The sequence below is a fragment of the Rhipicephalus sanguineus genome, chromosome 9, assembly GCF_013339695.2.
Source record: "Rhipicephalus sanguineus isolate Rsan-2018 chromosome 9, BIME_Rsan_1.4, whole genome shotgun sequence".
Classification (NCBI taxonomy): Eukaryota; Metazoa; Arthropoda; class Arachnida; order Ixodida; family Ixodidae; genus Rhipicephalus; species Rhipicephalus sanguineus.
In genome coordinates this window covers 143,696,046-143,714,456 of record NC_051184.2, presented here as the reverse complement: position 1 = coordinate 143,714,456, position 18,411 = coordinate 143,696,046, and the positions used below count along the sequence as shown (strand labels likewise).

General features: G+C 46.8%; 1 protein-coding gene across 1 annotated transcript in view; it reads left to right on the top strand.

Moving 5' to 3' along the window:
- LOC119403983 (insulin) overlaps positions 1 to 15,871 on the top strand; it is a 244,082-nt gene extending 228,211 nt beyond the window's left edge. The window contains exon 3 of the mRNA XM_037670613.2: positions 15,591 to 15,871. Within this exon, the coding sequence (XP_037526541.1) occupies positions 15,591 to 15,775 (185 nt within the window). The 3' untranslated portion in view covers positions 15,776 to 15,871. The remainder of the gene's footprint in view (positions 1 to 15,590) is intronic.
- The last annotated feature ends 2,540 nt before the right edge of the window (positions 15,872 to 18,411 follow it).

Here is an 18,411-nt window from a genome sequence, read left to right as displayed (position 1 = left end):
ACCCTGAGGGTAAAATAAATAAATAAATAAATAAATAAATAAACTTGTACGGCGTCATCTGCGTCGTTTCTTGGACGGCCGTGTTGTAAGCGAAGGTCCCGTACGGAAGGACGGCGTCCCACGTCTTGTGCTCAACGTCGACGTACATGGCCAGCATGTCGGCGATGGTCTTATTCAGACGTTCCGCGAGGCCATTGGTCTGCGGGTGGTAGGCGGTGGTGCGGCGGTGGCTCGTCTCGCTGTACTTGAAGATCGCCTGAGTTAGGTTCGCAGTGAAGGCGGTACCTCTGTCTGTGATGAGGACCTCTGGGGCGCCATGACGCAAGACGATGTTCTCCACGAAGAACTTGGCTACCTCGGCGGCACTGCCTTTGGGCAAGGCTTTTGTCTCGGCGTAGCGAGTGAGGTAGGCAGTTGCTGCGACGATCCACTTGTTGCCGAAATTCGACGTCGGGAACGCCCCAGTAGGTCCATCCCGATTTGCCGGAAAGGCCGGTGAGGTGGTTCGATTGGCTGCAGAAGTCCCGCTGGCCTATTCGGCGGTGTCTTCCGTCGCTGACAATCTCGGCAAGTCTTAACGTAGTGGGCGACGTCGGCAGCAAGGCGTGGCCAGTAGTATTTTTCCTGTATTCTGGCGAGCGTGCGGCTAACACCGAGGTGTCCAGCCGTCGGGTAGTCGTGTAGGGCCTGGAGGACTTCTGGTCGCAATGATGAGGGCACGACGAGAAGATAGTCCGTTCGAAGTGGCGAGAAGTTCTTCTTCATGAGAACGCCGTTCCATATGAAAAACGACGGCAGTCCTCGCTTGAATACCTTCGGAACTACGGCCGTCTTGCACTCGAGGTACTCCATAAGGCCCCCCAGTTCCGCATCGGCTCGTTGCCTTTCGGCGAAGTCGTCGGCACTTATAGTTCCGAGGAAGCAGTCATCGTCATCGTCTTGAGGCGGCGCGTCGACGGGGGCACGAGACAGGCAGTCGGCGTCAGAGTGTTTTCGTCCGGACTTGTACAAGACGGTAATGTCGAATTCTTGAAGCCTCAGACTCCATCGTGCGAGACGACCTGAAGGGTCCTTCAAGTTAGATAGCTAACATAAGGCGTGATGGTCACTGACAACTTTGAAGGGCCTGCCATAGAGGTAGGGGCGAAACTTTGACGTAGCCCAGAGGATGGCAAGGCATTCCTTTTCTGTTGTGGAATAGTTGGCTTCTGCCTTGGATAGTGACCGGCTAGCATAACTGATAACCCTTTCAAGATTTTCGAATAGGCAGCGCACAAAAGGGCAACGAACACGTACACAAAAAAGACGCAAACACAAGCGCTGTACTGTGTGGGTACTGGGCTTGCTGCGTCCTGTCCGCAGTTAAAGCAAGGAAGACGGAGGCTTCAACTCGTAACAAACAACAACAACAATTTATTTAACTCTACGCTGCATACGGCGGGGTTGGTCCAGGCGCACGAGACGATGACCATGATCTGCGGCAGCAGCAATCGGCCAGCGCGGGTGGCAGCATCCGTCCTTCCTGGCGTCCCAGGCACGTCTCCCCTGGGCGGCGCGCAGGCTGCCCCTTTTAAGCCGCGCAGCTGGGCCACGCGCACCGCTTCTGCGCAGCACGTGGCGCTATCTCGCGATAGCCGGTGGGCGTGGTTCCCACACATCCCCCCCCTCAAAATGACGTGGTGGGGACCGGAGGATGGTCCGGGAAGGCCGGCTGCAGGGACCCTAAAGCATAGCGAGGACAGTGAAAACCAGTAAACATTTTCTTCTCGCCACCAACAAAACAACATTAGAGTGCTTTGGGAAGGCCTATGAATGCTGCCTCCTCCCTCCAAATTCGTGGAAAAACGGAACTGGAAAAAAAGTACAAGTACAGGGAATGAGTCAGTTTCGCAAACCCCTCTTGTCCGTCACCGGGGGCGCAGGTTGTACCACTTGCTTGGTGGCGTGGGTGACTGGGTGGCCAAACCCTGGTGAGGCATATCTGGATCACCAGCTGCTGCGTCTTGCCGTGCATAAAATGGTTTGAGATCTGAGACATGAATAGGGCCACACGCGTGATTAATTAAGCAATCTTTCAGCCTGTACGAAAGCCTGGATTTCTGGGTGATTCTATACGGTCCGTCCCACCTGTTAGCTAAGGAAGCGGCAAAACCTTTCGAGGCGTCGCTGAGCGGGTGTGTCCGCTTCAATACCAAGTCCCCAACCTCAAAGCTAACGTTTTGTCGACGCTTGTCATACTGTCCTGCCTGTTCCATTCGGGACACATCGAGGTGCTGTCTGGCTTGTTGTACCGCGTCGGTGAGCCTCTGTCTCAGGTCCCCTGCAAACTTTGAATAAGGCCTTGAAGAAGCGGTTGCACATGTCAAAGCACTGTCCTGCGGAAAGATCAATTCTTTGCCCAGGTTAAGTTGAGCAGGAGTGAAACCTGTTGAGCGATTAACTCGTCCTAGTTGCGAACGCTATTTCTGCCAGTTTTAGATTCCAGTCTTTATGACGCTCAGTATGCGTGACAAACATAGATTTCAGATTTCGGTTTACCCGTTCCGTCATGTTGACTTGCGGGTGATACACAGACGTGCCTTGTGACGAATTCCCAAGGCGTCACAGGAATCCGTGAAAACCTTGCTGGTGAAGTACGTCGCGTTGTCCGTGATCAGCTGGGCAGGGAATCCGAACCTCGTGAAGGTTTCGAGAAGGCAGTCCCATACTTTCTGCGAAGTGAGCTTGCGCAAAGGAAACAATTCAACCCATTTCGTGAAATGGTCAGTCACAACAAGCAGATACTGGTTTCGCCGCGGACTCATGGGAAACGGGCCCATTACGTCACATGCAACAATCATCCATGGCGATGTACTCTCAACTGACTGCATTGTTCCTAACGGTAAGCCCCCACGTGGTTTCGCCTTTTGACAAACTGAACAGGAACGCGCGTAGCGTAATACATCCTGTTTCAACCCTGGCCACGTTACAGTACGACACAGCTTCTCGTAAGTCTTCTGCCCTGAAGAGTGACCAGCTAAAGCACTGTCATGGTAGTACTTTATGAACAATTTGTGAAGTTTGCGAGGAATAACAACTCGAAACTGTGACTCCACACTACCATCATCAACCTGAGGAAAATACCGGAACAAGAGGCCTCCTTCTCCGAGCAGGTAGCAGTCTGTCTCCTCGTCGCTTCCGGTGTCAGTTGGATCACGAGCCGCTAGCTTTTCTGACACCTTACCAAAGGCCATCACCTTGCTGTGCTGCAAGAAGCTCCTGTTTAGTGACCAAAGTACCCCAACGTGACTGTATTGTCACAGCTGGTTTCGTAACCGCACACACTGTTTCCGGCTCGACCTGGGGTTCAATAGACAAAGGTGCACGTGAAAGTGCGTCAGCAACTGTGTTAGTGCTACCCTTCTTGTACTCAATGACATAGTCGTAGCGCTGCAAGGTAAGCGCCCATCGGGCCAATCGTCCCGAGGGATTAGGCAATCGTTTCAGCCAAGAGAGCGCTTGGTGATCAGTCTGAATGACAAACTGAGCCCCGTCCAAAAACATGTCAAACTTCTTTAATGCGAAAATGATAGCCAGGCACACTTTTTCTGTTACCGAGTAGTTGCGTTCCGCACCGGTCAGAGTGTGGCTTGCGAAAGCAATAGGCCTCAAAGCACCTGCGCATTCCTGTAAAAGTAATGCGCCCAGTCCGTAATCGCTGGCGTCTGTCTGTAACACAAAAGGTTTGTTAAGATCTGGCAGCTGAAGGGAGGCGATACTGGTGATCGCTTTCAGAAGCGTGTCGAAAGCTGCTTGTTGCTCACCGCTCCAGAGCCATTTCGCGCCTTTCTTCAGCAACTGAGTTACTGGTCGGGAGATGTCTGCGCACTGCGAAATGAAGTCACGATAAAAAGCAATCATTCCGAGAAACCTTTGCAAGCTCTTAGTATTCTGGGGTGGGGGGTAATCAGCAATTGCCTTCAGTTTATCTGGGTTTGATTTTAGTACGCCGTTGTCGACAACAAACCCAAGAAGGTTGATTTTGTTAGTAGCGAGCTGCAGTTATCCGGGATGAACAGTTAGACCGGCTGCTGACATGCGCTGTAGCAACGTATGCAAGTGTTCAAGATGTTCTTCAAACGTGCGCGAAAACACCGTCACATCATCAAGATACCAAAGTGCATAATTAAACTTTGCATCACCCAAGACCATATCCATCATGCGCTGATAAGAACTCGGACTATTGGAAAGACCAAAGGGTATGCGCACAAACTCGAACAAGCCTCTATGACATGTGAATGCCGTTTTCGGGATATCGTCAGGGTGAACCTCGATTTGCAGATACCCACGAGAACAGTCGATAGTGGTGAAGAATTTTGCGTTTCCCAGCCCATAAGTTATGCTCGATATTGCTGGCAAAGGGTAGGAATCTCTCACCGTGACTGCGTTGAGCCTTCGGTAGTCCACACAAAGACGTGCCGTACCATCTTTCTTTGGGGCTTGATGTCAGAAAGAGAGACAGAGAGAGGGGGGAAGAACTTTATTGAGACCCTCAGGTAATGGATGATGGGCTCATGGACTTCCTTGGCAACCACTGCAAGTGCACTTGCGAGGAACCCCCTACGCTATAAATCATAATTTCTGTGAGGAAGTAGGGAAGCAGCCACTATGCCATTTTTCGTCATTCAACGGAGAGCCGTGGTACCCGCTAAAAACATTTAAGGCATATGCGCACTTTGTTGGTGTTGTGCCTGATGACGATGAAGAATTATTGCAAAGCACCCTTGTAGTGGGTTGGAAGCATGCAACAGCCCACTCGTTGCGCAATTCGCATTGTGCGACGCCTGGTTACAGAATTCGCGTTGTGTGGTGCGTGGTTGTTATTTCACTCTTCTACCACACTAAATTACATATGTTAATGTGGTTCCTTCTGGACATGAAGCCTGTATAGCGTCCTTTTGCAAGGCAGTTCCAAGCACCAGCATGGCTCTGAGGTACAACACTGGGCTCCCACGCAGAGGCCCAGGTTCGAACCCCGTTCCATCCTGGAAATTTTTTCTTATTTCGTTTTTTTTTCTTATTTCGAGCGATGGTGGTTACGGACACCGGCGGCGGCGGCGGCGGACAACTACGCCACCAAAAACGGCCGTTGAAATGATCTCATAACAGCTTTCGCTGTCAACATAGTTTCAAACGTACTCCGTCGACTCGCTGGCACAACATGGGGGGGATCAGTCTCTTCACTATTGCAAGTGCATAAAGCACTAATAAAGCAAAAGATTGCTTATTCGGCACCTATTCTCCAGGGGTTATCGCAAACTACCGAGGAACGCCTTCAGAGGTTACTGGCAAGGGGGCCAAGGGTGTACCTAGGAGTCCCAAAGGCAACTTCGTGTCCTCTCGTAATAGCTGAAGATCCCACGCAGAGGGCCCAGGTTCGAACCCCAAGCACCGGCATGGCTCTGAGGTACAACACTGGGCTCCCACGCAGAGGGCCCAGTTTTGAACCTCGTTCCATCCTGGAAATTTTTTCTTATTTCGTTTTTTTTTCTTATTTCGAGCGATAGTGGTTACGGACGCCGGCGGCGGCGGTGGCGGCGGCGGACAAATACGCCACCAAAAACGGCCGTTGAAATGATCTCATAACAGCTTTCGCTGTAAAACAAGTCAACATAGTTTTAAACGTACTCCGTCGACTCGCTGGCACAACATGGGGGGGATCAGTCTCTTCACTATTGCAAGTGCATAAAGCACTAATAAAGCAAAAGATTGCTTATTCGGCACCTATTCTCCAGGGGTTATCGCAAACTACCGAGGAACGCCTTCAGAGGTTACTGGCAAGGGGGCCAAGGGTGTACCTAGGAGTCCCAAAGGCAACTTCGAGTCCTCTCGTAATAGCTGAAGATCGTCATCCGCCATTTTCTGTCATACGAATTCCTCCTCTTCGGCTTTTGTCATTCCACATTTGGCAGTACAGCAGACATTTAAATTATGTAGAGTGACGTCTCCTACCGTTGCGGAACTCTTCGCAATTCTATCCGCGTTGCGCTTTATAACATCAGTAAAAAAGGAGCGAAAATGGGTCATTTTTAGCGATTCACAGGCCCCTATAGCGTCTCTACAAAGTACTAGAAAAGATTCTCTAAACTTATTGCAACAGTATTGAAAGTTGGGTTTGTTGGTACGGCAGCATGTTGGTGTACAGCGCGAGGAACGACGAAGACCGAAAGAACAGTAGGGATTAAGCAGCGTGGAGAGTTGGGCTAGTTGGTACGAGTTCATTCTGGTCGAACTGCGCAAAGGACGGGACACGAAGAAAAGCAAGACAAACGAGCGCAGACTAACAACTGAGTTTATTGAGCGATGAAACCAGCCTTTTTAACAGCCTCAGACCATATGACGCGTCCCCCTAGGGGCTACCACAGGAACAGCTAAAAGCCATGAAAATAGCACGTTAAGGAATTATCACTGAAACAGCTGAAAAGCTATCATTAAGACACGTGACAGGCTATAAAACCATGACAAACAACATGAAAAAGCATGAAAAGTGCAGTGCAGGAGAATGATGTGCGCAATTGGAAACAACCAACGTAGACTGAGATGATTACGTGCACGTGGAGCAGAGATATGCGTACTCTTTGTCAGTAAGAATAATCGACGGGCGGCTGATGCATCCCTCCCCTTTCCTCCTGATATGGAACGCCTCGATAATTCTGCGGTCTATGAATTTCCTTTCTTTCGAGAGAACTGTCGCGTCTTCGAAAATTGCCTCGCATCCGCACTGCCGGCAGTGCGCTGGTAAATGCAAAGCTGGGGCGTTAGACAGTGATCTCTCGTGCTCCCTTAATCGCATGTTAATGCATCTCGCGCTCTCCCCTATGTACGCTTTCCCGCAAGTTAATGGCACCTGGTACACCACACCGACCTCGCAAGTTACATACTTATTCCTGTGATGAATTAAGCACTCACTTCGACGCGACTCACTCGTGTCTTCCTTCCTCTTGCTAACCATGTTGCACACTTTGGAAAGTTTTGCAGGCGCGGAAAAAACTACATTGACCCCATATTTATTCCCGATCTTTTTTAATGCATGGGAAAGGCCGTGAACATACGGAACAACGGCGACCTTGTCCACCTCTTTCGGCTTTCCGCTGGCATTCTGTCGCATGCCTTTTCCTTTTACCACGCGGGCGAGCTTGCCGCAAACTGTGTCCATCAGGTGGCTCGGATACCCAGCGTTCCTTAGCCTTTCCACTTGCTTTTCGAAGCTTTGCGTCACCTTGTGGACGCAGGATTTTTCGAGCGCTGCTCTCAAAGCACTGAAAGCGATCCCCATTTTAATCACCTTAGAATGGCTGGACGCATAATTAAGCAGCGGTTTTCGAGCCCTCGGCTGGTAGCACCAACAGACATGGTCTGATCTAAAGTCTAATTGAAGATCCAAAAATTGCAACCTAAATTCATTCCAAAATTCAAGCATAAACCTCAGGCCTCGGCCATGCGTACTGAACAGACCAAGGACACACTTGGCTGTCTCTTTGTAATTCTGTCTCCCTAGGAACACCAAGTAATCGTCGACATAGCGAAAAATTTTAACAGTATCTGGCACATATTGTTCAATGACCCTATTCACTCCGCTAAGAAAAATATCACTCAGTATTGGAGCCACACTGGAGCCAATGCAAACGCCAGTTTTTTGCACGTACAGTTCACCTCCCACTCCGACAGCAGTCGAATCCAAATAAAGGTTCAAAAGTTCCAGGAAGGTTTCTACTGACAAGCAGCTTCTTCTTACGAACGCTGCCTCGTCGTTATGCTCCGTGATGCAAGTTCTGACACTTTGAAGAACGTCCTGTCGTCAATGTAGTTTCAATGGGTCAATGTAGTTTTTTCCGCGCCTGCAAAACTTTCCAAAGTGTGCAACATGGTTAGCAAGAGGAAGGAAGACACGAGTGAGTCGCGTCGAAGTGAGTGCTTAATTCATCACAGGAATAAGTATGTAACTTGCGAGGTCGGTGTGGTGTACCAGGTGCCATTAACTTGCGGGAAAGCGTACATAGGGGAGAGCGCGAGATGCATTAACATGCAATTAAGGGAGCACGAGAGATCACTGTCTAACGCCCCAGCTTTGCATTTACCAGCGCACTGCCGGCAGTGCGGATGCGAGGCAATTTTCGAAGACGCGACAGTTCTCTCGAAAGAAAGGAAATTCATAGACCGCAGAATTATCGAGGCGTTCCATATCAGGAGGAAAGGGGAGGGATGCATCAGCCACCCGTCGATTATTCTTACTGACAAAGAGTACGCATATCTCTGCTCCACGTGCACGTAATCATCTCAGTCTACGTTGGTTGTTTCCAATTGCGCACATCATTCTCCTGCACTGCACTTTTCATGCTTTTTCATGTTGTTTGTCATGGTTTTATAGCCTGTCACGTGTCTTAATGATAGCTTTTCAGCTGTTTCAGTGATAATTCCTTAACGTGCTATTTTCATGGCTTTTAGCTGTTCCTGTGGTAGCCCCTAGGGGGACGCGTCATATGGTCTGAGGCTGTTAAAAAGGCTGGTTTCATCGCTCAATAAACTCAGTTGTTAGTCTGCACTCGTTTGTCTTGCTTTTCTTCGTGTCCCGTCCTTTGCGCAGTTCGACCAGAAAGAACAGTAGGGACACGGACGAGCGCTGACTCGCAACTGAAAATATTTAATGAAAAACACATGTACGTAAAAGCAGAAAACATACAACACTGCGCAGAAGCGTGAAAAAAACCGATGGAAAGAGTAACAGCGAGTACAGAATGTACAGAATGTACAGAGTACAGAATCAGCTAAGTTTGGCAATTTCTGACAAGGAAGGCTTCTTCGTAGTAGCTCCTGAACAATTGTTTTTGGAAAGGGCTAATACCGCAATACAAAAGAATTTTGTTCCCCAGAAGGTGCAGCTAAAGAAAGTCAAAGAGCAAGCATTTACTTTGCTCGAACGACTTGGCCTTCAACGCCTTGCTGTAAGCGTTAAGCAGGCTAAATCACTACACCTTGAAATTTTTTTCAGCGCAAAAACACACAAGCCTGAAGTACCGTTCAGGGCCATAATCTCTGAGAAAGGGACTTGGCAGTACAAGGTGTCGTCTTTCCTACAGAGTATGCTCGCCCCACTTAGCCTCAATGATCCCTTCCTGATAAAGAATTCCGAGGAGACAGTCCAGTTTTTGTCTAGCAATAACCCAGGTAATCACAAAGCCATCAGTATTGACGTAGAAGATCTATTCTATTCGCTTGAACAAGCCGAACTGTTACGCTGTGTCAGAGAAGCGGTAACTGAACACAATGATGAATTCATGTTCACACAAAGATGTGGTATGTCAGTGGAATCTTTCCTTGAATTGTTAACGTTCTATCTGATCAGCACTTTTGTGAAGTGGAAGGATGCTGTGTTTATACAGAAAAGTGGAGTCTGTATAGGTTCCCGAGTAGCTCCTGCTCTGAGTGACATATACTTAAGCAGCGTTAATAGAAAACTCCAATGCCACCTCAAGGATTTAGCAGGGACGTTGTTTCGTTATGTCGACGATTATCTGGTGTTTTTTCCATGTAGTAACTATAACAGGAGGGCAACGGACATATTGAAAGTTTTTAGAGAAAACGGTAAGGGCCTGAAGTTCACCCTTGAACTTGTAAAGGAAAACAATTTACAGTTCTTGGATTTGAACCTATCGTTTGAGACTAATCATGTTTGTTGGCGCTACCTTCCGCGATCTCAGAAACCAGTCCTTCCATTTTCCTCGAATCATTCAAAGGTAGTGAAAAATGGAATTGCTTACTCGGCCTTAAGATCAGCTGTAACCAAGTCTTGTGCTCACGGGATTGAGCACAGCTTCACAGCACAGATTAAGAGGCTCGAAATTGCCGGGTACCCTACTCACGTGCTAGCTACGTGCACTGAAAAGCTAGTAAAATTGGTAAAAAGTCCGGATCTTTTGAATAGAAAAAAGTTAAAACAAGAAGAGTACAAATCAGTAGCAGTACTACCGTACGTACATAAAATGTCGCATGGTTTGAGCAATGTCGGCCGGAGGTATGGGGTAAAATCAGTGTTCTCAGCTCCTGAGAAACTTTCAAGAATTTGCCCAATGGTTCGGAAGAAAATGAAGCGAAATGACAAGGACAGAAGTGACTGTGGAATTAAGCATGTTTCCTCATTTGTGCCCTGCAAGAGCGGCATTGTGTATCAGATCCCACTTACATGTGGGCGGTCATACGTGGGCCAAAGCGGCCGATGCATCAATGTGCGCTTAAGAGAGCACAAAAATTCGCTAAAAAATCCTAACGCTTCGCATCTGGCATCGCATTGCAACCCGTGTGGCTGCACACCTGTCTTTGCCGATGCAAATATATTGTGAAAACATAGTTCCCAGACCACTAGAGAAGTGATAGAGGCCTTTCACATCAACCGAATGGGTGACGCATGCGTAAGTGAGGCATCGTTGTCTCTTACTGACAAGGAGCTCGCATATCTTCTCAGCACGTGTGCCGTTAGGTGATTCGCTGTTACTCTTTCCATCGGGTTTTTCACGCTTCTGCGCAGTGTTGTATGTTTTCTGCTTTTACGTACATGTGTTTTTCATTAAATCTTTTCAGTTGCGAGTCAGCGCTCGTCCGTGTCCCTTCTGTTCTTTCGGTCTTCGTCGTTCCTCGCGCTGTACACCAACATGCTTCTCTAAACTGTTCCCTATTATATGAAACCCTAAAATAACACGCAAAAGTAACAGCAATGTATCACGTGATCGCATTCCAATGGATACCAGGTCACTGCAACATTCCAGGAAACACTGCAGCAGACGCCGCGGCAAATCGGGCACACAATAACGAAGAGACAATTAGCCTTCCAATTTCTCGCAATGAAATCCGCCTACTCCTGAGACAGACAACCTTTAGCCTCAACAAAGACAAATGGTTCGATGAAAAGTCTAAAAGTTCGGACTTATATTTAATAGACCCTGACATAAAACTATGCATTCCATCAGACTTGAGAGAAAATAGGAGATTTGAAGCATTAGTCTACCGCCTACGGCTTGGAACAGCATTTACGCGACACTTCCTACACAGGATAAAGCGTGCGTCTAGTACAGAATGTTCCTGCGATCACCCTGACGAAGATGTAGTACATCATCTACTTATCGAGTGCAAAAAATATGAATCACAACGAAAAGTATTACGAGCAAGTCTGCTACTTTTAGATAGAAAACCTTTCACATTGAAGAAAATACTAGGTCCATGGCCAACGGCAAGTCTTCAGAAAAGGGCACTTGTTGCCTTCAAGAAGTTTCTTGAAGAATCGAATATTTTATGGAAATATTGACCTACTGCACACGATGTCGACTTCCTCTTCATACTGAAGGAATTGTGTTATGTTTGTGATAGTGCATTTGATTTTATGTGTCATCATTTGTGTCAGTGTGTTTTCCTGTGTATTTCAGGCAATAGAGAATATTTGAGTTTGAACGTATACAGGTGAACTGACTTTTCCCATTTGAACTTGTCATACAACACTTGTGTACACATGAACCTATTAGACGTTTATGAACTGCCATGTGATGTTCGGCTGTGCGTATTTTCCTATCTGTTCTACTGTATTGCATTTTGTGCCCTTATTAATTTTGTTACTACATATTTTGTCTTCTAAGCGAGAAGGAGTAGCCGGTGCCACTATAATGGCACCAACCTCTCTTATTTCATCATTTCAATAAAAAAAAGACGCACATTGCGGTCTCACCGCCTAAAATCAACCCAGAAATGGGTTTCCTCAATTTGAATGCTCGCAGTATACTTCCAAAACTAACATCGCTTGAAACCGTGCTTCTCAGCATTGAGCCTGACTTCGTAGCACTGACTGAAACGTGGCTGACAACAGATGTTCAAGATTTCGAACTAATGCCACCAAATTATGCGGTAGTACGCAAAGACAGACAAACTCGAGGCGGGGGGCGTAGCCATTTTCATAAAAAAGAAAATTCCTTCCACTGTTCTACCGATTGCACAAGGCGTGGAAGCGGTTTTTTGTAGACTGCTTTTTAGTCCTCGCTCAATTGTTTTCGGCTGCGTATACGAAGCTCTTCTGCCAATATCGAGGTGATGCGTTCATTGTATGCGTACATGCACAAACACGTGTTTGGATCTAGGCTATCGTACTTCGCAATTTTAACCTGCCAGATATAAATTGGCACACCATGGAGAGCAGAAGCGCATGCTCCGATATGCTTATAGACTTGATGCTCGCATTTAATCTGTGTCAAATCGTGACAGAACCTACACGCACACAAGCAACAACTTCTAACATTTTTGACTTGGTATTCTTGAGTGACCACTTTTCAGCAGGCGATGCAAAAATTGAACTCATGGCATGTCAGACCACGAAATCAGCTTCTTTCTTCTTTCTATCACCACTTTCAAGTAGTGATAGGAAACCTTTCTATCACTACTTGAAAATTACTTACATGATGCACAAACATAAAACTACACATATTTCGCACCTTTCTTTAGTGATGTATATTACTATTAGGCCCGTATTCTGAAACGCTCCTTACCTCAGACCATTTCCTTACCTTACGTGAGGAGCCCTTCATGCCTCCTTATGTTAAGGAGCTCCTTGAGGGAGCCAGCGTATTCTAAAAGCTTCCTTCAACCTTCCTTTCCTAAGGGCCGCCTCAGTAAGGTAAGGCGCGTGTTTCACAAGTCTGGGATCGAGAGTACGTGTGAAATACGGACTAAACGTCCGTTTTCAAGCAAGAATAAGGAATATTTTTTAGGCATAACGATGAATAATAACGTGTACACTGCTTTTGTGGGAAATACTGACTAAACGTCCGTTTTCAAGCAAGAATTAAGGAACATTTTTTGTGCATAAAGATGAATGTGTACACTGCTTTTTCGCGATATGGGTGCACAGCCTTTTCCATTTACTTAACTTTCGCCTGTTGCAGAAGACAAAAACAGGATGGTCGAGCAACCTTGGAGCTCATTGCGTTCATTGATGCATTTCAACGGCCTGTTATGTGGGAGCGAGTAATACAGATCGTTTAAAGAATTGAAGACGTGGGTGAAATTGATCTTCATAACCGAGCAGAGTTAAGCTTGTGAAATCTCCTCACTTTGGTGCAAATTTGACTCGAATGTACTCATGTCCAAGTAAATTATTATGTTTACATTCGAAACAAGGGCGCGTCTATCGGGTCGTACATCGCGCCTTCGTGGATTGACCTGTTTCTTTTTTCTTTTTTTTTGCTAAACGACAAAATCTTACAGCAGCGCTTCCCAGGAACCCAAGTCCTGATAGTATTCAGATATATGTGCACTATTTCTTAGTAGTCTTACAGTGTGGTGCCTCGGAGTTGCATTCTGAGTTGTCACAAATGGTCGGAATATTTGAAGAATGTCGCCTACCGTCATAACACGTGGTATTCCCTTCTAGGATTTTGTCCGGTTCCTTGACCTTAGGCTCGATTTCACCCGTGATCATGTTTGCTGGACATATAAACTAGGCTCGTACAAGCTCAACTCCGCACAGTAAGCTTATCGAAAGGTTTATTGTTCGGGCTTGCTTCTACAACGCATTAAAATAGTCATGCTTCCACAGAGTAGGCGCCAGCTTTCAGGCACTGGTCACTCGCCTGTATCACGACGGATTACTAATCTCAGTGGCTGAGATAATTCGCAGAAAAGGAAAGGAGGGTTTTCTGGGCATACACTGTAGCGCATGCGGCTGCACCCCTGTGTTCGCTGAGACCAATGTGACTTTCTCTTAACCGGACGACCGCACCTGTCTCATTGTGGAAGCAGCCCGTATGGCACGTGAAGAATGCCATTGTTAGCCTAATCCAAACAACAACTGCCATTCCTGGAAGATCGGCAGCAGCGCGAACGGTGTGCGATGAGGGGGCCTACCGTTTCGCATTCCTTGAGTCTGTTCTTTTTTTCTCTATTCCTGTAAAATGCCTTGTCCTCTTCGCGCTGCGCAATTTTAACGAAAAATGTTGACAGCCGTTCGGCCGCACGCTCAAAAACACGCCTGGCAAGCAATTTTCCAACAACGACGAGGATACAATTATAGCGAGCTTGTGCAGAACTGCAAGGCATCGATCGAAAATAAGAGATCGGACACACTGTCGCTGACAAAGTACTGCAGAGAAGCGCCCTTTCAGTGGAAGTAGCAAGGTAAGGAGGCCTTAAGGTAGCCCTAGAGCTACCTTAACTTGAGGGAGCACCAAGGAGGGCCTCAGTGAGAGAACCTTAGTAAGGAGCGTTCCAGAATACGCGGTAAGGCGTCCTCAAGCAGTTAAGGCCCCCTCACTGAGGTAAGGTGCGTTTCAGAATACGGGCGTTAGTATTTACCCTGCTACCCATATTCCCCTACCTACCATTAGACTGTATGCTGTTTTTGCAAAGCTTACGTACCTGTGTGTGACTATGATTGTATAATCGCAATTATATTGATATGATATTATGTGTCAGCGTTATACAGTTAGATTTCACAGTTGCGTATAGATGTTTCGCATATGTGAATTTTCGTAATTATCTTTACATTGCCATTCACGCACAAAAAGAAAAAAAAGAAAAAAAACAGTTATGTTACATTGCATGATTTTTTCCTTTGTCTTTTCCTTCATATATATATATATAGTTTGTATCCTTATTGCAATAATCCCGAAAGGGATTGGCAGTATGTACTAATTTAAAAAAAGTCACAGTTTCTCCGTAACGGCGAAGCAATGAATACGATAGCAATAAATTGGAATGTAACGCGAAGAACGGAAAGCAGCTCGAAATTGCCGGCGCGTCGCTCGAGCCCAAAGGACGCACGAAAAGAACGCACACAGGACGAGAGCGAACTATCATGCGTCACAGCTCGACACTGGAAGCCCACTGCTCAAACATAAAGCAGGACGCACGAACCGAACGAACAGGTACACACAGGACGAGCGCGAACTGTCCCAGTTGTTACTTATTTCTGTTTGAACAGCGCGCTCCTTTCGCAAACGCGGCCGCTACAGCGAGCGAAGCGACCTTCGTACTCTCTGCGACATCAGCGCGGACAGCGCGGGGAAATTACAAGACATACAACCCCCCGCTTCCCCCCCCCCCCCCGCAAGCCGCCCCCTTCTTTCCTCGAGATAAGCGCACGAAGGCGACCACGCCCTGTACGTCCAAGAGCAACGGCGTTCGCAGGAACGGGGCGACGATCTTTAAAGCGCGCCACGCGTGCACATCGCGCCATCTATGTGGTAACTAAGAAAGTATGCTGATGTAAGTGGTGTATATAGATAGCTCGCCGTTACCAAGCTTTTGGTCTAACCGTCTAACGCTGCGCGAGGGAAAGCGGGAGGTCGCCCGTTCGATTCCGCGCGCCGGAAAGCTTTTTAATTATTTTTCTTTGTGGCTTTGATATATACATATACAAACATATATATATATATATATATATATATATATATATATATATATATATATATATATATATATATATAAGGTGCATGACGGTGGCGACAGCGACGTCCAAAATCAGCCGAGACTCTCCATACAATTGATATCACAATAAAATAAAAAATACCGTTTCCCAGTGCCCCCTTGGGTGATGGAGCCTCGTCTGGGTTTCCTGGATGCTAAGACGGCACTGCAGTTCCTACGGCCTTCCAGTCACCGCCAGGTGCGAGGCATCATCGAGGAATGCTGCCACAAGCCCTGCGGCGTTCCTGAGCTGCTGTCCTACTGCGGACGCGACCGGTCCGCTAGCACAGACGAGTGAAGCGAAGGGTGCGCTCACGAAACTATGCCCCGAACGACGCGCGCGAAAGTAAGCGACACAAACACCGCGTTCTGTTGCGGCTTCGCAAGCACTCTAATTCACTTTCAAACAAATGCTCGTTTCAAAGCAATGTACTCCAATAAAATTATTGTCAATTTACTATGCTACCATGGCTGTCTTATTTCCAGGCAATGGTGAATGCGCGAGTTATATACAGAGCAAAATTCCACAAGCGCACAAGACTAGCGATTGGATATAGGAGTTACAGGAAAACAAGGATGGCACTCGTAGAAGAGACTTGTTTAGTCTATGAGTATTCTGAGTGTTGTTCTCGGTTCCACATTGTATCGTGACTCACAAACGCGCCAGTGCGTATGCGGACTTGAATATCTTGAACGCAACGCAAAAACGACACTTACAAAATACGGTAGGAGGACACACCACAGCACTGAGCTCGCAAATAAATTTTGTTTAAAAATATACGCACACTTAAATACTGACAACCTGTCACCCATGTGAGCACTTCACACATGACGTATGAATGGACCACTCTCCATTATAAAAAGCAACAAGCAAAAAAATCGCGAAACTTGCATTAAGTCGAGCAAGGCTTGAAACATCGAAACGGGACGATTCTGAAGTCTAATCTGGTTGCTTCTAGCTTGTTGTTAGGCTTTAGCTAGGTTACTCACGATACGGATGTCCAAACTCCAGAACCGAGCGTTCGCACCTCTCATAGATCTATGGGCACGTCGTCGTTGATGTAGGACTTCCATCGCTTCGGGTTCTTCTCAAAGCTGCCGTTGCCTTTGCCCTTCCCTAGTATGGCAGCTACTCACTAGTCGTGCCAAGCCTGAAGGAAGAGCGCTGCTGGGTGGCCTTTCTTGTTTCTAAATATTTTTTTTCTTCTCTTTCTTTCTCATGTTTTATCTTTCTTGCTTCTCTATTTTGTATGTGTTTCTTTCTAATTCTTCCTTTCTATTTCTTTCTCTTTCTCGCTGTTTTCATCTTCATTTCTCTTTCTTCCCTTTCTTCCTCTCTGCTTTTTTCTCTTTCTTTCTCTCTTTATCTTTCTTTTGTTCTATTTGTTTCTCTCCCTTTCTGTGTTTCTCTTTCACTCTCTTTCTCAGGCCCCTATTCTGAAACGCTCCTTACCTCAGACCATTTCCTTACCTTACGTGAGGAGCCCTCGATGCCTCCTTATCTTAAGGAGCTCCTTGAGGGAGCCAGCGTATTCTGAAAGCTTCCTTGTACCTTCCTTTCCTAAGGCCCGCCTCAGTAAGGTAAGGCGCGTGTATCACAAGTCTGGGATCGAGAGTACGTGTGAAATACGGACTAAACGTCCGTTTTCAAGCAAGAATAAGGAATATTTTGTATGCATAACGGTGAATAATAACATGTACACTGCTTTACGTGTGAACTACTGACTAAACGTCCGTTTTCAAGCAAGAATAAAGGAATATTTTTTTGTGGATAACGATGAACAATAACGTGTACACTGCTTTTTCGTGATATGGGCGCACATCCTTTTTCGTTTACTTAACTTTCGCCTGTTGCAGCAGCCAAAACAGGATGGTCGAGCAACCTTGGAGCTCATTGCGTTCATTGATGCATTTCAACGGCCTGTTATGTGGGAGCGAGTAATAAAGATTGTTTAAAGACTTGAAGACGTGGGCGAGATTGATTTTCATAACCGAGTAGTGTTAAAGTTGTGAAATCTCCTCACTTTGGTGCGAATTTGACTCGAATGCACTTATGTCCAAGTAAATTATTATGTTTACATTCGAAACAAGGGCGCGTCTATCGGGTCGTGCATCGCGCCTTCGTGGATTGACCTGTTTTTTCTCTTTTTGCTAAACGAGAAAATCCTACAACAGCCATTCCCAGGAACCCAAGTCCTGATAGTATTCAGATATATGTGCACTATTTCTTAGTAGTCTTACAGTGTGGCACCTGGGAGTTTCATTCTGAGTTATCACAAATGGTCGGAATATTTGAAGAATGTCGCCCGTAGTCATAACACGTGGTATTCCCTTCTAGGAGTCTGTCGGTTCCTTGACCTTAAGCTCGATTTCACCCGTGATCATGTTTGCTGGACATATGAGCTAGGCTCGTACAAGCTCAACTCCGCACAGTAAGCTTGTCAAAAGTTTTATTGTTCGGGCTTGCTTCTACAACGCATTAAAATAGTCATGCTGCCACAGAGTAGGCGCCATCTTTCAGGCACAAGTCACTCGGCTGTATCACGACGGATTACTAATCTCAATGGCTGAGATAATTCGCAGAAAAGGAAAGGAGTGTTTTCTGGGCATACATTGTAGCGCATGCGGCTGCACCCCTGTGTTCGCTGAGACCAATGTGATTTCTCTTACCCGGACGACCGCACCTGTCTCATTGCGGAAGCAGCCCGCATGGCATGTGAAAAAGGCCATTGTTAGCCTAATCCAAACAAGAACTGCCATTCCTGGAAGACGGCAGCACGAACGGTGTGCGATGAGGGAGCCTACCGTTTCGCATTCCTTGAGTCTGTTCTTTTTTTCTCTATTCCTGTAAAATGCCTTGTCCTCTTCGCGCTGCGCAATGTTAACGAAAAATGTTGACAGCCGTTCGGCCACACGCTCAAAAACACGCCTGGC